The 21,643-nt window shown below is 52.9% G+C and overlaps 1 protein-coding gene and 1 long non-coding RNA gene across 8 annotated transcripts; one reads left to right on the forward strand and one right to left on the reverse strand.

Moving 5' to 3' along the window:
* Nucleotides 1–24: 24 nt before the first annotated feature.
* HSF1 (heat shock transcription factor 1) lies at nucleotides 25–21,106 on the forward strand. 7 transcript variants are annotated; one of them, XM_070631269.1, is made up of 14 exons: nucleotides 30–354; nucleotides 14,920–15,028; nucleotides 15,566–15,702; nucleotides 16,031–16,155; nucleotides 17,731–17,806; nucleotides 17,881–17,942; nucleotides 18,065–18,161; nucleotides 18,244–18,380; nucleotides 18,467–18,736; nucleotides 19,213–19,296; nucleotides 20,136–20,241; nucleotides 20,317–20,382; nucleotides 20,456–20,528; nucleotides 20,612–21,106. In XM_070631269.1, exons 1-14 carry the CDS (start codon nucleotides 238–240, stop codon nucleotides 20,815–20,817), a joined length of 1,665 nt encoding a protein of 554 aa, XP_070487370.1. In that variant the 5' UTR covers nucleotides 30–237; the 3' UTR covers nucleotides 20,818–21,106. The 7 variants fall into 7 exon arrangements, 6 of the variants coding, with proteins under 6 accessions (XP_070487373.1, XP_070487370.1, XP_070487368.1 ...); XR_011543310.1 differs by having other exon boundaries at nucleotides 33–354; nucleotides 19,007–19,296; nucleotides 20,459–20,528; XM_070631267.1 differs by lacking the exon at nucleotides 19,213–19,296 and adding an exon at nucleotides 19,007–19,135 and having other exon boundaries at nucleotides 33–354.
* LOC139085199 (uncharacterized) lies at nucleotides 8,971–10,718 on the reverse strand. The gene is made up of 2 exons (XR_011543312.1): nucleotides 10,583–10,718; nucleotides 8,971–9,184 (listed from the first exon to the last, which is right to left on the reverse strand). It is a non-coding gene; the product is annotated as an uncharacterized lncRNA (long non-coding RNA).
* Nucleotides 21,107–21,643: the final 537 nt, after the last annotated feature.

Genomic DNA, 21,643 nt, shown 5'->3' on the forward strand with positions numbered 1-21,643 from the left:
CGGGGCCGGGGGCGGGGCGGGGCCGAGCCAGCGTGCGCGCGCCGTGGGGACGCGGGCGGGCGGCGCCGGCGGGACCGCGCCCGTCGCAAGATGGCGGCGGCCATGCTAGGCCCTGGGGCCGTGTGTGCGCAGCGGGCGGCGGCGGCGCAGCCTGGGCGGCAGGCGCGGCGGCGGTGCTAGCCCGGCCCTCGGCCCCTCGTCACGGTCGCTACCTCCGCCTCTCCCCGCCTTGCCGATATGGATCTGCCCGTGGGCCCCGGCGCGGCGGGGCCCAGCAACGTCCCGGCCTTCCTGACCAAGCTGTGGACCCTCGTGAGCGACCCGGACACCGACGCGCTTATCTGCTGGAGCCCGGTGAGGGGTCGGGGCGGGGCAGGCCGGGAAGCTGTGGCGCGTCCCTGGGAGGAGCAGGACCGGGCCCCCGCCTCGCCACCCCGAGAGTGGGGGCAGGGATCCCAGAGGGAGGGTTCGGAGGGGAAGCGTCCGAGGCCCGTTTCTCGGCTCCTGCCCACGCCGTTTCCCTGGGCGAGCAGGAAGGGCCTTTCCTTCTTTGGTCTTTTGCTAACCGCTGGACAACTGCGGAAGCGTGCCTGTGCTCAGAACAGCGCTCAGTTTCGCTGGCAAACATTGTGCCCAGGTGGCCCTCTGTGTCTTCTCAAATGAGTTACCAGGGTGGTGTGGTCGGCGCCTATTCGGGGAAAATCAGGACTTGGCGCATGAATCGGAGGGCGTTGCTCTAGTGTAAAAGGAAAGGGAACGAAAACGCAAAGTAAAACGTCATGAAGTTCAGGCTGACCTCGAACCCGTGTCCAAATACCAGAGCTGGGTTTCCCAAGAGCGGCTTTGTTTTTCATTCCTCCCAGGGCGTCTTTATTCACGTCCCTGTCTCTAGTTGCCAGGCAGCAGGCTTGTTTACATGGTCTGACCCTGCAAGACCGGACAGCTCCGGTTTGCAGAGGTGTATCAGAGACTGTGTCTGGAGTTGGAGATCAGAATCTGCTGTTCACATCCTCGCTGTGACTTCGTGTCCGAGGAAGACCAGAGCCCTAGCCCAGGGCAGGCAAATGTGTGGCCTGAAGAAAGGCTGTCCTGGTCGTGCAGAGCCTCTGGATACCTCCAAACGTGCTTGACCTCCTGAGGGCCAAGACACCGGCTTTCTCAGACTCTGCGAAGTGCTTCTTTTTCACGCTCTTAAGCTGGTAGGAACAAAGAGAAGTCCAGGCTGAAGCTAGCCCTGAGTTGTAGGCCAGGTTCTCTCATTCTTGAGAATGAGACTCTCATGCTCTCATGCTGAGGCTCTGCTCTGCCTAAAGGGCATTTGGGAATAAAGAGTCTAGAGATCATACAGCCTTCTTGTTGGAGATACTTCGTGTTGTTCCCGGTGACATCTCCACGTGTGCATCCTCCATTCCCCAGTGCTTGTCTCTTTAATGGTGGGCACAAGTCCTGAAGAGGGCCAGTGTGCCTTCCTGCAGGCTGTTGTGCTAGCACCATCCCCTTGTTCTAGACCTCGAACCTTCCTGACTGAAGGAAATGACCTCATGTTTCCATCTTCGTTTATCCTTCCTTTCTCTTTTTCGTTCCCCTTAACTCGCGGGAAACACTCTTACCCAGTTCAGGGAGGGGCATCAGAGATCCTCTGGGATATTCCGAGCTTAATCCTACTAGGTTGATCCGTCCTGCCCCCTAATCTTCTTGCTGATTCTGCTGAAAGATTGTGAGGCGTGTGGGTGAAATGCCACCAGTGTGGTCTCCAGGAACCACAGCCTGTGTTCTGGGCAAGACCTTTGAGCAGGGAAGTCAGACACTATCAGGCCTGTGACAGCCTCCACGCACAGTGGCTGCACTATTTGTGAGCCCTCTTGGTGTGCTCCCCCTGGGGGGACGGGGAGCTGGCTGGAAAACAAGTGTTTGACCCTACCTGGTGTGTACATGGGTTGAGCAGGGTGTGGTTAGTGCAGGACACAGCGGTGAGGGTGGCGCTGACAATGAGTGCAGAAACATTAGCTCAGCAGTGGAAGGATGCCCTTTTCTAGCTGGGCGGGGGCTACAGAGCTGCCCGGCCCCGAGAAAGATGATCCTGTGCCTGTGGCCTCAAGGATGCCCACGCAGGCACTTGTGCAGACTCGTGATCCAGAGTCCAGCTCTCAGAGGCCTTGAAAGACCATTGTCTGTGCTCTTGGTGCCGGAATTTTCTCATCTGCCGTTCTGCCAAGAGAACCCCTCTTTGACCCAGGGGACGAGGGGAAATCAGAGGTGCGGTGGCTGACTCTCAAGGCTGAATGGGGAGAGCGCTTCCAGCCCCAGAAACTCTGGCCAGTAGGGCCAGGGTTGGACAGTGTTGTGCTTGCACTGCCCAGTCTGAGGGAGAGAACAACAGGTCACTGCCCCAGAGAGTCATGTCGGTTTTCCCACCCTCCAAACCCTTCTCCAGTTAAAGATGCACCCGGTATAGTGCTTTGGCTGAATAAGCAAAGGCTTGTAGAGATGCAGCTGTTCCCCAGACACGTCCTGCAGGACACTGCAGCTCCCACTGCTCTCGGGAGGGAATTTGGTGGCCATGAATGTGGCCTGGGGATGCACCGCAGCTCTCCTGACCTGCAGTTGGTGCTGTTCCCCCGCCTCCTGTGCCCGCTGGGACACTCCATGAGTTAGGCCTGCCTAGCCCAGGGATCAGGGCCAGGGTGAGGCTGGGAGGTGCTCAGGGGCATAGGTTAAGGAGGCACTTCTTTTTAAACCTGCCTGTGCTTGAAGGCCCTTAGAGTGAGGACCTCCTTAAATTTTGGCCCCAGCACCTCTCTGGCCTCACCGTAGTCCCAGCCTGATGAATGCAGTTCTCTTCTCTTTGGGAACAGGAATGACCCCAACAGGGTTGTGTGGGGACTGTGGGAAATCCCAGAGACCTAGGAACTGGAGATCACCAAGGCCAGCGCCTGTCCCAGGTGGCCCGTGTGAGTGCCAGTGGTCAGAGGGTTGCTCTGGAGCAGCTGGGTCTCTGGGGAGAGAGTCAGGGACAGAGCAGTCCCTGCAGTTAGGTTGCTGACTTCCTGTGAGACCACTGAGGGATTGGCCTGGTCACACCTGGGCACTCAGAGCTGGTCACAGACCATTTCCAGAGCTCCCATGACAGGCTGGGCCACTCCTGCTCCCCAGGCTCTGAGAGGCGGGCATGGCCCGGCAAGCCTGCCGAGCTCATTCTCAGAGAGCCGGCAGGACCTGGCAGGCCCTCTGGGTGCCACCTTTGAGGATTTGGAAGTTGACCTGCAATGCAGAAGGAGCAGCCCATGTTACCGCACCGGGGCAGCAGGCTGTGAAGCACACTGCAGGGCATCCCTGAACCTGGAGCGCTACAGAAACGGCCACCAGATGGGAGCACCACTGTCCTTCTTCAGTCCTTATGTGCAGCATCAGGCTAAGCCTTCTCGTATATCAGTTCTGCTCTATCACAGTTATGCAAAGAGGTGACACATGGCCATTTTATAGATAAGAAAACCGAGTCTCAAACACATCAAGAAATTTAAAGTAAGAGCTAGAGGAGGGTTAGAGCAGATTGAAGGCCACACTCTCCACCCATGCCCAGCTCGTGCCCACGCCTGCCTTTGCCAAGCACTGCACGTTTCCTGAAGAGGGGGCAGCAGGAGACCCTGCCCATGCCCTCAGGGCAAGCTCTGGCACCACCACACCTGCTTTCTTAGTTAGACTCCTGCCCCACTTGGATGGACCAGTATTGCAGGTGTTCATAGTCAGAATTGTATTTTGGATTTTTTTTTCTTAAAGATTTTATTTTTCTCTCCAAAGCCCCCCGGTACATAGTTGTGTACTTTTAGTTGTGGGTTCTTCTAGTTGTGGCATGTGGGATGCCGCCTCAGCATGGCTTCATGAGCGATGCCATGTCCACGCCCAGGATCCAAACCTGCGAAACCCTGGGCCGCTGAAGCAGAGCGCAGGAACTTAACCACTCAGCCACGGGGCCGGCCCCTGTATTTTGGATTTTTACATGAGAGTCTCCCTTTCCCCTTCTGTAAAGATATACACATATACACACAGACAGATGGACGGACAAGACAGGCAGACATCTATAAAGGACAGGCTGTACACTGTGGCCTCTCGTGTCTGTTTCCTCTCGCCTTGGGATGTGAGGTGGGCAAGGGCACGTGAGGAGGGGCCCAGGGCGCAGGGGTCTCAGAAGGGTCTGGACGTCTGGGCTGCAGTGGCCTCCTTGGAGGGAGGGCCGATGCCCACAGGACTCCACAGGACCTGTGTTTGCTCAGAATTCTTTCTTAAAGGACCAGGGAGGGGTCAGTGGGGCCTGCAGGACTCACCCTGGACTGAGCACACAGCTCCCATCAGGTCTCACAAGGGGCTGGGCCAGAGCCCTCATGCTCGCTAGACCTTGCAGAGGCTGCAAGTTTTCCTCAAGGTCTGGAGGGAGGAAGGGAGGCTGGTCTCACAGGCTGTTTTGAAAGGAGGGAGGCTAGCCCCCTGAATGTTTCCTGGTCCTGGCAGCACTGGCACCTGCTCCCACAGTCTACTCCCTCTCGACCCTGACGGCCATGGAGTGAGCAGAGTCACCGATCTGCACTTGTTTGATAGGCCTGGAGATCTGAGCACAGGGGCCAGTGACCAGAGATTAGAAGAGATGCACTGGTCATGGGAGCTGTGTTGTAGGAACTAACTAAAGCTAACTTGAGTAGAAACAAGAAAATGACACGAGAACTGTACAGATGGTGTCACACTCAGATAAGGACAAAACCAGCACTGGGGGAGAAGGACCAAAGTGGCCCCCCGTTCTGCACTCAGCTTTGCGCCTCCCATCACCTTGCTCTTCAGACTGGATTTCTCTGCTTTATGTCCGCGTGGCTCCAACGCTCACATCAAACGCTGGTTCCAGCCATACATTCACTGCTTGCCCGTGTTCCTGGAAGGCAGAGGCTGGTCAGCCAGCCACATCCAGGAGACCAGAGCACATCAGAAAGAATAGTTTTTGGATCGGCCAGGGACAAAAACGGGGACTACAGTGTCCTGGGCAGATACTTGAAAAGTGCAGGTGGCGCCTCATGGAATACAGCGGTTGTTAACCCTTTTGGGTCGTGGAGCCCTTTGAAAAAATATTCAAAGACAAGGACCCTGTTTCTTTAAAAATGTACATACATGCCGAATTTTATATACATTTCAGGTTGTTTGCAGTACTGTAGAAAATATGGTCACAGGCTCTGAATTTACAGTAAGACTTGGCCTTTACTAAACTGCATTTCATGGGGCGAGGGCGTTGCTTACTGAGGCAGCAGCTGGGCAACCACTTCTCCATGGTTCCTCCATATTTCCAATCACAGATTTTCATTATACCCAAGGGTAAGCCAAGACCTCCTCCAAGAATCGCCTGTGGTCAGCAGAGAAGGGCCCTTGAACCACTGAGGTAGGGAGGCTAAACTGGATTCCGTGGGGGAAACACCAGCAGACCCTCTGAAACTCCTAACAGCCCTTAAGGTAGGGCTTGCAGGACATGTTCAATGTGAACTTAACCCTTGAACAATGTTCAGGATTGGAAAACAGGAAGGACAGGTGAGCCACACAGGTGGCCAGGCTTTCCACCTAGAGGCAGTTTTCAAACTCTGGTGTGGAAAGGGGGAACCTAACAGAGCCCAGACCTTGGAGAAGCTGAGGCAGCTAGAAGTTGCGAGGCATGGTACCAGAGAGGAGGGAGCTGCACCAAGAAAGAGCTCCAGGAGTCTGCACGTGAGCCCCCTTGGGTCTTTGCCTGAGTACTGTTTCACCAGTCCATGGGATGGGACTTATGAAGCCAGTCTAAGAACCTTCTAGGGAAAGAAGAGCTGCTAAGGAGCTATGAGGTGAGCAATCACCCAGAGCTCATACAGGGCCTTGAGTTATCTGAGTTCTCACAGCCAGAGCAGAGAAACCGCTTCGAACCTACAGAGCATTCAACAGAGATCTCAGAAGAGCCACTGCTTGGAAGTGGGGCTCAATTAGCCCCAGAGAAAAGGCCACCTCAGATGCAATGTAAACAAGCTTCAAAACAAGCCTTGAAAGGATCAGGCTGATCTACACAGAACTTAACTGCCTACCAGAACTAAAAGAGCCGCACTCTTGAAGGGAAGACAGCAAAACCCACACAGCATAGTGTTCCTTGTGTCCAGGATCCAGTCAGAACTAATAGATGAACCATTTGACAGGAGAATGTGACCTATAACAAAGAATGGAATAGTCACTGTGATGGACCCAGGTGTGATGGGACCAGCCACCAAAGACATCAAAACAATTCTAAAAATGCTCTGTGTGCTCAAGAAAGTAAAGCAAAAACATGAAGACAGAGAAATGGAAGATATAAAAAGAAAGGAAATTGAACAAAATGTCATTGGAACCAGTCTCCCATGCAGAAGAATTCCAGATTATTTCTGTAGATACTCCCCCTTCAAGGAAGTGACTCATAACTCCCCACCCCTTAAGTGTGGACTGCACATAGTGACTTCCTTCCAAGGAGCACAGGATGGGGGTGGGGCAGATTGTGCAGTGGATACACCAGACAGGCGAGGCCTCAGTCAGGTGATCAGGGTCAGCGCCAGCAGTGATGAGTCCTGTCGATAGTGTATGCCCTGGCATGAAGTGACAAGGAGGGCGCTTCATCTCTGTGGTCTTCCTCTCCAGGAACTTACATAGCCCCCACCAATCATGAGAAAAAACGTCACACAAATCCAGGTTGAGGGACATTCTACAAAGTACTGGACGAGTGCTCAAAACTGTCAAGGTCATGAGAAACCAGGAAAGTCTGAGAGACTGTCATAGCCAAGAGGAAAGTAAGGAAACATAACAGCTAAATGTAATGTAATATCTTGGATGATGTCCTGGAACAAAAGGACATTAGGTAAAAATGAAGAAAATCTGAATAAAATAAGGACTTTAGTTAGTAATAAAGTCTGTTGATTCATTACTTGTGACAAGTGCACCATACATAATGCAAGATGTTAATGATAGGGAAACTGAATGTAGGGTATATGGAAACTCTGCACCATCTGCAAACTTTCCTGTAAATCTAAAATTATTCTAAAATTAAAAGCTTGGTTTTATAAGTCATTGGAGATTAATAGCAGATTAGAAACTGCAGAAGAAAAGATCGCTGAACTAGAATAGCAATAGAAACTATCCACAGTGATGCAGAGAGAAAAAAGACGGAAAAGGTGACCAGCACCTCACGGGGCAGACAGCACATGGTCTAAGACACAACTGCAGAATGAAGAAGGGAGGAGACTTTAGAAATAGTGGCCGAGATTTTTTTGAAAGCTGTAAACCCACAGATCCAAGAATTTCAGTGACTTCCAAGGAGGATAAGTACAAAAAACCATACTAAGGCATATCACTATCAAATTGCTGAAAATGAGTGATGAAGAGACAATCTTAAAAGCAGCCAGAAAAAGAAAGGAAATTGCACACAGAAGAACACAGATGAGAATGATGCTGACTGCCAGAGACACCGTGGAGTGTGAGACCGGCAGAGAGCTCTCCAGGTGGAAGTGGTCAGCATCCAGCACTCGATGTAATTCCCCACAGCAGCAGAGAAAGGGAAGAACCATGTGATCACCTCAAGAGCAGAGGAAGCATCTGACAAAATTCACATCCATTCGTGGTAAAAGCTGAGCAAACTAGAAAGACAAATTCCTTAATCTAATAAAAAGCGTCTACAAAAAACCTACAGCTAACATTGTACTTAATGGTGAAAAACAGCATACTTTCCCCCAAAGGCTGGAAGAGGAGAGCAAAATTTCAAGACTTACATTGTCTGATTTCAAGACTTACTATAGGGGCTGGCCCCGTGGCCAAGTGGTTAAGTTCACGCACTCCGCTGCAGGCAGCCCAGTGTTTTGTTGGTTCGAATCCTGGGCGTGGACATGACACTGCTCATCAAACCACGCTGAGGTGGCATCCCACATTCCACAACTAGAAGGACCCACAACTTGGAATATACAACTATGTACCAGGGGGCTTTGGGGAGAAAAAGGAAAAAATAAAATCTTAAAAAAAAAAAAGACTTACTATAAAGCTATAATCATACTGAATGATTGTGGCATAACCATAGACATATAAATAAATGGAACAGACTAAAGAGTCCAGAAATAGACCCACCTATCTAAGGTGAATTGATTTTTGCCAAAGTGCTGCTGTAACTCAGTGGAGAAAGAATAGTCTTTTCAACAAATGGTGATGGAATAATCGGACATCCATAAGCACAGATGCAAGCCTTTTACTTCATACCATATACAAAACTAACAAATTAATCATAGACCGTAGGAGCTAAAACTGTGAACTGTCTAGATGGAAAAACCCCAGACGCTAATATTTATAGCATTTTTATTCATAGTCGCTAAAAACAGAACACAATCCAAATGTCTATCAGCTGGTGAGTGGATAAACAAACTGGGACATCCCTACAATGGAATACTCCTCAGCATTTAAGAGGACAGACAGCTTACCCGTGCAATGTTATGGCTGTGTCTCAAAGGCATTGCGCTAAGCGAAAGGTACCAAAAGGCTACATACTCTGTGATTCCATTTATATGACATTCTAGAAAAGGCAAAACCATGGGGACAAAAATCAGATCACTGGTTGCCTGCGGATGAGGGAGGGGATTGACTGCAAAGGGACACAAGGGTAGTTTTGAGGGTTATGGAAATGTTTTCTGTTCCTTGCTTGTGATGGTAAACAACTGTATGTCAAAAATTGGTTGAGCTATGCACTTAAAATGGTAAATTTGCTGTAGATATCTTCCTTTTTAGAAATATGGTGGGGAATATCCCTAGTGGCCGGCTCTGTAGAGATGCCCAGTCAGCAGGGGTAGAGCTCAGCAAACAGTCCATCTTGGGGGTGAAACAGGATGTGGTTTAAGTCATGTGGATGGATGATAGAGGCCACCTGGGGAGACAGGCACAGTGGCAGGCTGGAGAGTGCCTCCATCAAGACTAAGTGTCTAGGGTGCAGCCCTAGAAGGAGCCATATTTTCTTCCCTCATCTTCCATCTGAGAGGTCTCCATCCCTGTGCCACAGACGTTGCCAGCAGTCCACCAAACACCTCTTCTCTGAGAAAGTGTGAGGCTCGCTGAGAGCAGTGCTCAGAGGGAAATGATACCACAAAGTGACTATATTAGAAAATAAGATTGGCTTCCAGGCTTCCACCTTAATAAAGTAGAAAAAGAAGAGCAAAGTAAACCCAAGGCAAGCAGAAGGAAGGAAATAGTAAGGACAACAGAAGAAACCAATGGGATTGAAAACAATAAAATAAATGAATTCCAAAGCTGATTCTTTGAAAAGATCAAAATTGGTAACTTGTAGCAAGACTGACCAAAGAAAAAAAGAGGAGACATAAATCACCAGTATCAGGAATGAAAGAGGGTATATCACTACACACCCTGCAGTCTAACGGATGATAAGGAAATATTATGAACAACACTATGCATGTAAATTTGGCAACTTAGATAAGATAGACCAATTCCTTGAAAATCACAAACTTGCCAAACCTCACCCAAGGTGGAACAGATAATTCAGGAATGGTCCTGAATCTGTTAAAGAAATTTAAGTCCTAGTTATAAACCTCCCTAAAAATCTCCAGACCCAAATGATTTCAGTGGCAAATTCAAACCTTTGAAGAAGACATAACATGAATTATACACAATCTTTTCCAGAAAAGCAGAGGAGGGAACACTGCAACTCATTTTATGAGGCAAGTGTTACCCCAATATCAAAATTAGACACAAACAGCCCAAGAAAGCTACAGACTAATGTCCTTCATAATTTCTATAAAATATTAGCAAATCAAATTTGATATATAAAAAGAATGTCACAACAAATGGAATTTATCCCAAGAATACAAGAACGGTTCTAGATTTTAAAATCAATCAATATAATCCACCATGTTAACAATCTAAAGAAGAAAAAAACACATGACCATATTATTTGATGCAGAAAATGCATTTGACAAAATTTGATATTCATTATATTAAAAAAAAAAAAAACCCTCAGGAAACTAGGGATAGCAGAGAACTTCCTCAGCCTGAAAGAAAAGGGCCCACAAAACCTGCACCTAACTTCATCCTTATAAATGCTGGGAGACTTAATGCTGTCCCCTTAAGATCTCAACAAGGCACAATGTCGTTGTCACCAGTTCTAGCCAACATCGTACTGGAAGTCCTGTCCCGTACGTTAAGACACACACAAAAAAAAGAAATTAAAGGCATATATATTAGGAAGAAATAGAACTGTCCTTATTCACAGATAGCATGGTTGTCTACATAGAAAACCCTAGGAAATCTACAGAAATACTCCTAGAACTAAAGAATGAGTTTTGCAAGATCACCAGATACAAGGTCAACACACAAAAATCTATGTATTTCTACATACCAAGCAATGAACAATAGGAAATCGGTTTTTTTAAAAATATCACAGTTGCTCAAAAAAATTAAGTACTTAAATAGAAGCCTAATAAAATGTGCAGAGGATCTGTATGCCAAAACTATAAAACTGTAAAGACACTTATGAAAGGAAGCTAGGTTGACCTAAGTAAATGGAGACACATACCATGTTTATGGATATTTTTTAGCCAGTTTGAGAAGTTGTGGGGCCTTATTTCTTTGACTCTTTGTTCTGGTCCCTTTTCTTTCTCCTCTCCATGTGGCACTCCCCTTACATGGATGGTGCTGCAGTTAAAGGTGTCCCAGTGTTCTCTGAGGCTCTGTCCACTTCGCATTATTCTATTTTCTCTCTGTTCTTCAGCTTTCAGAATCTCTATCAATCTATTTTCAAGTTCACTGACTCTTTCTTCTGCCAGTTCACATATATGGTTGAGCCCTACTGGTGAATTTTTCATTTCTGTTACTGTACCATTTAACTCCAGAATTTCCGTGTGGCTCTTCTTTATGATTCCTGTCTCTTTATTGTTATTCTCTGCTTGATGAGACACTGTCATCTCGCCTTCCTTTACTTCTTGATTTTATTTAGTTCTTTGAACATGTTTATAATGGCTTCTTTGAAGTCTTGGTTAAGTCTGACGTGTGGTTCTCTCACAGGCAGTTTCTATTGCTTTCTCTTTTTTCCCCTGTGTATGAGTCGCACTTTACTGTTTCCTTACATCTTGTAATTTTGTTGAAAAAGTACATTTTAGGTAATGTGCTGTAGCACTTCTGGGTGACTCCTCGCCTCCTGTGATTGTTTGTGGTTCTGCTTGCCTGTTTTGTGACTTGGCTGGGCTATTTTAACAGGCTCTCTTTCCTCTTTCTTTGATCTCTGTTAGTCCACTGCCTCGTAAGGTATTATACCCAGCCTTTAGGCTCTATAATTACTGCCTGATTGCTCTATTGTTTTTGACAGTGTCCTAGGGCACAAATTCTTCACAGTCTGATCCAATTACATTTGAGGTGGTAGTTTTTAAGGTCAGTGTTTGAGGTTTGTTCTGACCCCAGGAGGGCTCTTAACTGTCGCTTTCCTGTGTGAACAGCTGACCATGGTTTGGCTTGTTACTCTTGATTTAGAGGAGCTACTGTTTTCAAGAGCACCCTTGGGCTTGAACTTGCCCACGCTCTGTTTCCAATAACGTGAGTTCCCTTGGGGAGAGTGTCAGAACTCTCTTTCCTCTGGAGTTCCTCTCCCCTGGACCTGTTCTCTGAGCCGCTCCTCTGCGCCCTGGGCAGGGCGGTAGCTTCTAGTCTTCTCAGCTTGCCTCTCCCGGCATGGACACTCTACCTTATGTGCCAGCTGGGGGGAGGGCAGTCAGAGCCCCCAGATTCTCGACCTGCCATGCCAGGGGGAGAACTTGCATTCTGTGAGTGGGAGCAAAGTGGAGAAGGGGACCCCCAACCTTCTGGTTTCAATCACCAGGAATTTAGCCTCTTCAGCTTGGAGTTGGACAGGATGAGAAATGCTGGTGGTCTTCCCCTCTCAGTGAGATCCAGTAAGCCTCCATTGGAAACTGAGGGGAGAGGAACCCCCATCCTTTTGGCCATGCCCTCCCAGAGTGGAGTGTCAGTCAGGGCAAATTGGAGCAAGTGGGTTGTGGCTCATACGCTACAGACTCACTGTTCTACAGTGTTTTAGTAAGTTTTCTTGAATAAATGTTTCTTCATTTGTTATATGCCTTTGAGACAGTTTCAGAGACTGAATGATTTAAACAAGCTTTGCTTGCTTCACTTGGGAGTAGTTCATTGGACCTCTTCACACTGCCATCCCAGAAGTGGAACCTGCGCCTTCATTTTCAAAGGATAGTTTTGCTGGATGTGGAATTCTTGGTTGACAGGGTTTTTCTGTTCCAGCTCCTTTAGTATGTAATCCCACTGTCTTCTGACCTCACAGTTTCTGATGAGAAATCAGCTGTTAATCTTAGGAGGATTCCTTGTACATGATGAGTCTATTGTCTTGCTGCTTTCAAGATTCTCTCTTGGTCCTTTGCTTTCTACAGTTTAAGTATCTAGGTGTGAATCTCCTTGGGTTTATGCTACTTGGAGTTTGTTTAGCTTCCTGGATATTTTTCATCAAATTTGGGAAGTTTAGGGCCATTATTTCTTCAGATATTCTTTCTCTCCTCTTTCTGGGACTCCCATTATGCATATGTTGGTGTTTGCTAGTATCCCACATCTCTGAAGCTCTGTTCATTTTTCTTTATTTTTATTTCTTTCTGTTCCTCAGACTGGATTATCTTAATTGACCTGTCTTCGTGTCTGCTGATTCCTTCTTATCCCTGCTCAAATCTGCTCTTTGAGCCCCTCTAGTGAATTTTAAATCTGAGTTATACTTTTTAACTCCTGAATTCTGATTTCGTTCATTTTTGTAATTTCTATATTTACCGTTATTCTCCACTCTTAAAGATACTCTCATGCTTTCCTTCCTTAGCTGCAGTTTTCGTCTTGTTCTTTGAACATATCTAAAATAGCTGATGTAAAGTCTTTGCTAAGTGCAACACCTGGGCCTCTAAGGGGTAGGTTCTTTTTTCCTGTGTATGGGCCATGCTTTGTTCCATTGCATGGCTCATAATTTTTTGTTGAAAACTGGACTTTCAATTAATATAATGTGGCATATATTAAACTCTGGGTATCAGATTATACTATCCCTCCCCCAGATTTGTTGCTGTTGCTTTTTCTTATAGCTGTTGCCATTTGTTTAGTGACTTTTCTGAACTAATTCTGACAGTTTGTATTCTTTGTTGTTTGTGGCCACTTAAGTCTTTGCTCAGTTCACTCAGTGATCAGGTTAGTGAAGGGGGCAGAAATTTCCTTTAATGCCTGGAACCTGTGAACCTCCCAGCCTTTGCTGGGGGACTCTGTGTATGTGTTGGGGCATGCCTTCAGTGCTCAGCCAGACAGCTGACAGCTCTCCCTTATCCTCCACCTCTTGCTTATGCAGAGCCTCAGTCAGCCGGAGACAGGAGAGTGGTGCTTTCTCAGGTCTGTCCTGAGTGTGCACACAGCCCTGCACGTGCACATGCCTTCTGGATTCCCAGGAATGTTTCAGAGTTTTCAAAGCCCCTCTCAATATCTCATTCCCCAGCTCTTCAAGTTTTCTGGTTAGCTTGTTGTTTGTACCAACTGTTATCCACTGTCTTAGGCAGCCACAAAGTTTAAAAATTGCCTCTACATGTTTCCAACAAATATCCTTAGGGAGAAGGCTTTTTATACTGGGAGAGCTTTGGGTCAAATCAAACAAAGACAGCCTTGTAAGTGGAATCTTCCAGGGGGCTCAGATCAAATAATACTTGCCTGGGAATGGGGCCTTGAAGGAGCTCCAGCCCCACTCCCACCCCAGTGGCTGCCAGGATGCTGGTTCTTCCTGTGATTTCTGCTGTTGGTTTTCACAGTTACAGGAGAAGAGGCAGCATTAGGGCAAGTTCACATGCCACACAGCTCACTAATCTTCCTGAGATTCCACCATTTTTCTTCAGTAAATGCTCCCCGTAGTGCCACACTCTTTTGGTTAGTTTTCAGAGTTCAGAAAGAGTTGGCTAACGTTTTTTGCCAGTTTTCTTACTGCTTCTTTGGAGGAGGAAAGTTTCAGAGGTCGTTTCTGCACCACTGCCACTCACCTCATGTGTGTGACTGTGTTCGTTTTAAGACCCACGTGTGCCGTGGGAAGCAGTGCTCCAGTTCTGCTGCAGCACCACAGGGGCCGCTCTGGCTTTTCCCTGTCGGTCCTTTAACTCCTTCCTCTGACCGGGGAAAGCCTGCTCCCAGTGTCCTTAATAGAGTCTCAGGGGAGCCGTATCCCGTCCCTGCCCCTCCCCCGTGGACACCCACCTCCGGCCGTCTGGGCTGCTCCAGCACCCTGCACTGGCCACCAGGGCTCCTGCTAGCACAGAGGTCTGCTTCATGGCTCCTCCTAGGAGCTTTTGGACTAAAGTCAGGAAAGAAATGGAAGAAGCGTAGTGTGGCAGTTTTTTTTACAATTTCCGTTTCTTATCTCAGATGCCAAAAGAAAAATGAAGTTGCGTTTCTGAACACAACTCTGTGTTTTCCTCCAGAGTAACTAAAATTAGGCTTCCATTTTCTTGGCTGCCTCAATTTGGGGTCTTGGCTATTCTTAGGGGAAAATTGCTGTTTAAAGCTAAAATGGGATTTCCTAAAGAATGGGCCTGAAGTGCTGTGGTGTTTCATGAATGTAAACTTGGCATTCAGGAACCTCCAGAACCCTGGGACAGGGGCTCCCCAGCTGTGGTGAGGTCCCTCATCTCTCTCTGGCCACAGGGTTCCCATCAGCCAGTCCTGGGCCTCCAGCAAGTATATCAGCTGAGAGGCAGAGACCAGGCACATCTGGCTCTTGGTCCCAGAGGCGAACTGCACCTCCGGTCAGCCCCACTGCACTGCCCCCACTCGAGGAGGGGCACCCGTCTCCCTCACCAACTGCGTGCAACTCTACCCACATGTCTCCTGCAGAGTGGGAACAGCTTTCACGTGTTCGACCAGGGCCAGTTTGCCAAGGAGGTGCTGCCCAAGTACTTCAAGCACAACAACATGGCCAGCTTCGTGCGGCAGCTCAACATGTGTGAGTACCCGCCCTCCAAGTGGGGACGAGACAGAGGGCCTCCTCAAGGGTCTGGGCAGCCGTGCCAGGGCTGGAAAGTGGACCACAGACAGCAGGACCCTAGCACCTTGACCCGGTCTGTGGTGAAGGATGGAGCCACCAGGTTTTGATCCCTGTGTTGGCCAGGGGCATGACCTGGAGCCCAGCGCCCCTGGGGGGCCTGGGGCAGGGGTGCCTCTTCCCTGGGCGAGAAGGGTCCTCGTGGGCCTGAACCTGAAAGTTCCCAGGGAAGAGCTCATGAAGCCTCAGCTGGACACAGCCACATGCGTTGGGGAAGAGGTGATGTGTGGGGCCATGGGGTCTCCCTCAGACCAAGACCACCCAGCCACTGCAGGCAGGGTCTCTGAGAAGGCAGTGCTAGATGTGACTGGAGCCATGCCATGCACAGCCCTACCCCAGGAGCCTCCCTTCGTCTATCACTGGGGCAGTAGCCAAGCTGCAGTTGGGGGTCTAGTCCCCAGCCCTGAGGCAGAGCTGCCCCTGCCCCATCATGTGCAGATGGCTTCCGGAAGGTGGTCCACATTGAGCAGGGCGGTCTGGTCAAACCAGAGAGGGATGACACTGAGTTCCAGCACCCGTGCTTCCTGCGCGGCCAGGAGCAGCTCCTTGAGAACATCAAGAGGAAAGTGACCAGTGTGAGTAGCCAGCCTCCCTCTCCCAGCATCCTCGGACCTCCCTCCAGGCTGTGAAGGGAAGCCACATCCATTCAGTGTCCTGCTGGGACCATCCACTGCCGAGGGCAGTGCAGCATGCGCGTGCTGGCCTGGCTGCACCGAGCCTCTTCCTGACGGGCCTCCCCTCCTCGCTTGTCCATCGTGGATTCCCCCCGCCCATTCTCCCATCAGCCGCTGCAGTGACGGCCCCTTCCCCGACTGTCAGCCCCTTGGCCCTTTCCGCTATGTCCTAGGCCCTCCCCTCTTCCCTGGGGGGCCATCTCAGTAACTACTCTCCTTGGGGACCCAGGTGTCCACCCTGAAGAATGATGACATAAAGATTCGCCAGGACAGTGTCACCAAGCTGCTGACTGATGTACAGCTGATGAAGGGGAAGCAGGAGAGCATGGACTCCAAACTCCTGGCCATGAAGCAGTAGGTTCCATGGTGGGCAAGGGAACAGGCGGGACAAGGAGGTCCCCTGGGGAGCGGCCAGAGGAGGGAGCAGCCAGGAGGGGACACAGGCCAGGAGCTGGCCACTCCTTCCTAGGGCCTCTTCCTGCCAGCCCTGCCTCCTTCAGTTTCTGTAACAGGCGCTCTGAGGCCTTCATCTCTCCAAACACAGCATTAGGTTTGGACTTGCATGCCCTCCTCAGGCCCCTGCTGTGCCATCCTCGAGTCCTGGGTGGGGGGTTCCGACCTGGTTCTTGCAGCAACAGGCAGAGCTGGGCTTCGAGCACAGGCTGCGTCCTCAGGCTCGGAGCACAGCCTTCTAAGCTCACACAGCCCTCTAGGCCCTCTCTACAGGCCAGGGCGGCTGGGCCCCCTCACTGCCCTCCACAGTACCCTCCTCTCCTGCTGGCTCCTGCTGCACCTGGCATCACTCAGCGCAGCGTCACCTCCTGCCTACCTCTACCACAGGCCTGGGGAGCAGAAAGCATTTTGGGCTCTTTCTGGAACCCCTGCCCCTGGCGCATGTCTGGCCACCACTTAACCAGCCCTATGCTCCCCGCCAGCCAGGACCCCTGGACAGCCAGCTTGAGTCTCCCCTCATGCCCTTGGGGGCCCTGGGAACCTCAGGAACCCCATCCTGGGGTGGCTGTCTTTGGCTCATATGGCCTCACAGCCACTTGGGGCTGAGTCCTTGTGACCCTCATGTCATGAAGGAGGCTCCTGGACCCCGACTCTCCTCACATTGGAGTCCAGCAGAAGCCACTGTCTGTGTGGCACCTGGAGATGGGCCCAGGTGAACTTAGCCTTCCAGGACATGGGCACCTCTCAAGGTGAGGCCAGGAGGATCAATTCCATGTCAAGAAGACGTGCAAGGGGCTCAGCAGGGCTGGCCCATCAGAAGGGCAGACCATGGCCTGCTCACGGTGCTGCTCACCCGCTTGGGAGGACAGTGCCCAGGTGGCCCTTGCCACCCCTTGCGGCCACTTCTGAGCCACTCCCAGGCCCAATGACCCTGAGCCCCCCAAGCCACAGGATAACCCCCATACATTGCTCTGCAGCCTGAAAAGCTGTACTGCCACTGTCCCCTGACCTTCCCTCCTGTCCTCAGGCTCAGTCAGACAGAGGTGGCTGGGGACAGCGCTCAAGGGTCTGCTGCCTTGACTGTGTCCAGGAAGGCCCCAGGAGGTCTCTGCCAGAATCCTGGGGTGCAGCCAGCATGCCCTGCTCTGCATCCTCCCTCAGCCCCCAGCCCCTCCCCTGGGACTCCACAGCTCAGGGCCCCTCCTGACCCCCACCTGAGACCTCTGTGTGTCCTCCCCTTGAAGTGCAGCCAAGCAGGGAGGAGTGGTGGTGCCAGCAAGCCCTGGCCTAGCCCCCAGTTCCATCACACAGCCAGTCCTCATCTGGGGTGGAGACAGGCCAGCGACTGGGTTCATGGTGATATGTGGTCACCTACAGCCCTACAACCTGCCCGGGTGAGGGTGGAATATTTGTGGAGGCCCCTCAGCCTGGGGCTTCTAGAATCTAGCCTTGCTGACCAAACCTGGTCTGTTGCAGCGAGAACGAGGCCCTGTGGCGGGAGGTGGCCAGCCTGCGGCAGAAGCACGCCCAGCAGCAGAAAGTCGTCAACAAGGTACGAGGCGGGCCGGCGGGGCGCCCAGTGGGTCCCATCCGCAGCCAGGCTGACTGTGCCTCTCCACCCCACAGCTCATCCAGTTCCTCATCTCGCTGGTGCAGTCGAACCGGATCCTGGGGGTGAAGAGAAAGATGTGAGGCACTGGGGATGCCTGCCCCTCAGCACAAGGCCCTGGGCCGCCCCGTCTCCTGTTTGCTGTGAACTGGGTGCCACGGAGGCCTCGGAGAGGCAGCTAACCCCACCCCTTCCCCGCAGCCCTCTGATGTTGAACGACAGCAGCTCGGCACATTCCATGCCCAAGTACGGCAGGCAGTACTCCCTGGAGCACATCCATGGCTCAGGCCCCTACTCGGTGAGCGCCTGTGCAGCAGACCAGCCTGGGTGGGTGGGTGCTGCGGGCACACGCGCACGTGCTCACCTCCCTTTGATGGCAGGCTCCATCCCCAGCCTACAGCGGCTCCAGCCTCTACTCCCCAGATGCTGTTGCAAGCTCCGGACCCATCATCTCCGACATCACTGAGCTGGCTCCCAGCAGCCCCTTGGCCTCCCCAGGCGGGAGCATAGATGAGAGGTGGGGGCTGCATCACCCTTCCAGCAGAGTCGGGAGAAGGGTGGGGCCCGCAGAGGCGCCTGCTAATGTGTGTCCCCTATGTGCAGACCCCTGTCCATCAGCCCCCTGGTGCGAGTCAAGGAGGAGCCCCCAAGCCCTTCCCGGAGCCCCCGGGTGGAGGAGGCCAGTCCCGGGCAACCGCCCTCTGTTGTGGAGACCCCCTTGTCCCCAACCACCCTCATCGACTCTATCCTGCGGGAGAGCGAGCCTGCCCCTGCCGCCTCGGCCACGCCCCTCACAGAAGTGGGAACCTGCCCCCCCTCGCCCCCACCTGCCTCGGCCCCCGAGAAGTGCCTCAGCGTTGCCTGTCTGGACAAGTGAGTGCCTACCCCCACAGCCACTGGAAGCACAGCCAGGCCTCTGGCTAGGACTCTCATGGAGGGCTGGACATGGGGTGGCCTTCAGGCCTACAGGCATGGGGGTTGCGGGGGGTGAGTCAGCAGACCTGGCCCTGAGCTCAGAGTTTGGGGCTGCAAAAGAAGACGGACACCGGCCAGGTTGTCCCACAGTCCTGCTGCCACAGAAGCCAAGGGTGTGTGGCCAGGCAGGCCTGTTGCACCTGCTCTCTGTGTGTCCCCCATATGCAGGCCCCTGTCAATCAGCCCCCTCGACACACATACGCCACCATGGTTGCTGCTGTCACCCTCTCCTGCGACAGGCTGCTGGGTCCGTGTGTCTGTCCTGCTGCCCAGCAGAGGCCCTGCCCTAGAGGCTGAGTGAGCAAGGGTGGGGGGCATGGAGCCCACCTAGCCCCCACCTGCAATCCGGGGGCTCTTGTCTTTGTATCTTGCAGTTTGGCTCGCACTCCACAGATGTCTGGGGTCGCCCGCCTCTTCCCCTGCCCCTCATCCTCTCTACATGGCCGAGTCCAGCCAGGGTTAGCGCCGTCCTCACTGGGGAGGGAGGAGGGCTCCGCCAGAGCTCGGGCCCCTCCCCAGCCGCAGACCAGACCCCAGCCTGGCCAGAAGCACTGGGCACTACCTGGTGAACAGGTGTCCCGGGCCCTCTGCAGCGGGGAGTGGCCCTCCCAGGCTCTAGGGCCCAAGCCAGAGTCCCAGGTCACTGACTGACAGGGACAGGCCTCCCAGCCTGGTGTGGCCACTGCTGCTGACTGGCTTCCTCTCAGGGTGGGGCTGGGCCCCATGGGTACCCCCAGGAGCCAGCCTGGCCACCCGCCCAATGGCCGGGTGCACCAGATGGCCCAAGGCCTTCTTGGTCACGGGTGCCAGACCTGGCCGGGTCTCTTTCCCAGCATGCACCAGGGGAGAGGCCGACGCCCACACACTGAGCACGGCTCCCTTGCCCCATCCTTACTGTCTTCCAGTGCAAAGGCAAGACCTTGTCAAACCTGAAAAACTGTGCCCCCAGCCCCTTCTGGGCTCCGAACCCCTCCTTCGTTCCCCTGCCATCTTGATCCAACCTGAAGTGCTACCAGAGGCCTTACAGGGCCTCACGGTGACAGGACGAGCCAGCATGGCCTGAGCCACTCTCCCCTCAGTGGCCAAGCATACCAGCCCTGTCCATACACATACTGCCCCACTGGGCCCACACTGGGTGTGTGAAGGGGCCCCACCTCAGACGGCCTCCCTTGAGCCCAAGCAGGGTGCGTGTGGCCGAGGGGAGCCCTTCTCCGGCAGGCGGGTGTGAGTGCCGGCAGGAAGGCGTCTGGGTGGGGGTGCCCGGGGCACCGCTTCACCTGCCCCACTCACTGGCCAGGACCGAGCTCAGTGACCACTTGGACGCCATGGACTCCAACCTGGACAACCTGCAGACCATGCTTACAAACCACGGCTTCAGCGTGGACACCAGCGCCCTGCTGGATGTGAGTCCCGTCCCTGCGTGCACCTGCACCCTCCCTGCTCTCGGGCGCAGCCTGACCACCCTCCCTTCCCCACAGCTTTTCAGCCCCTCGGTGACTGTGCCCGACATGAGCCTGCCTGACCTTGACAGCAGCCTGGCCAGCGTGCGTAGGTGGCATGGGGGGATTGGGGAACCCGGGACAAGCAGGATCCCTCACTGTAACCCTCCTGCCCCAGCAGATCCAGGAGCTCCTCTCTCCCCAGGAACCACCCAGGCCTCTTGAGGCAGAGAGCAACAGCCCCGACTCAGGTGAGCCGAGCCCACGTGTTCCCCACCCGACCCTGCACCCTGTTTCTACCCGCCAGTGCCCTGACCCGGCCCCCCGCCCCCAGGGAAGCAGCTGGTGCACTACACGGCGCAGCCCCTCTTCCTGGTGGACCCGGGCTCTGTGGACGTGGGCAACAGCGACATGCCGGTGCTCTTCGAGCTGGGGGAGGGCTCCTACTTCTCCGAGGGGGATGACTACGCAGACGACCCCACCATCTCTCTGCTGACGGGCTCTGAGCCCCCAAAAGCCAAGGACCCCACTGTCTCCTAGAAGCCCCAGGAGGAGGGCCGCCCCGAGCCCTCCTCCCACTCCTGGTGCAGGGCTGGTCTTGGGGAGCCTGGCACCTGGGGCCAGCTGGGGGCTGGGTGTGGCCCCAAGTGCCAGGCTAGCTTGGGGCATCCCCCCTTACTTGGACTGACCAGTATTGCAGGTGTTCATAGTCAGAATTGTATTTTGGATTTTTACACGAGAGTCCCTCTTTCCCCTTCCGTAGAGATATACAGATAAATACACAGACGGACGGACAAGACAGGCAGAGATCTATAAAGGACAGGCTCTATGCTGTGGCCTCCTGTGTCTGTTTCCTCTCGCCTTGGGATGTGAGGTGGGCAAGGGTGCATGAGGAGGGGCCTAGGGCAGGGCGCAGGGGTCTCAGAAGGTTCTGGGTGTCTGGGCTGCAGTTGCCTCCTTGAAGGGAGGGCCGATGCCCCCAGCACACCCGTGCCCACAGGACTCCACAGGACCTGTGTTTGCTCAGAATTCTTTCTTAAAGGACCAGGGAGGGGTCAGTGGGGCCTTCAGGAAACCCTTTCCCCAGAATCTTCCCACCAGGGCAGGTGAGACAACAGGTGCACCATGTGTGTCTTCCCAGCAGAGCCATCTCTGCTCTGCATTCATAAGGTGCTGCACCAGCTTTGGGGTAGGGGAGGGGCTCAGCCCCGTGGGGTCTAACCAAAGGAAAGGCAGTGGGAACGCACCCTGCCTTCCAGGTCTGACTCCTGAGCTCTGCCAGACAAGGGGTTGGGGGGGGGGGCACACAGTATGGGAGGAGCCAGGCCAAAGCGGCCCACCTGACCTCCCATGCCCCCAGTTCACC

Source organism: Equus przewalskii, chromosome 8, assembly GCF_037783145.1.
Source record: "Equus przewalskii isolate Varuska chromosome 8, EquPr2, whole genome shotgun sequence".
Classification (NCBI taxonomy): Eukaryota; Metazoa; Chordata; class Mammalia; order Perissodactyla; family Equidae; genus Equus; species Equus przewalskii.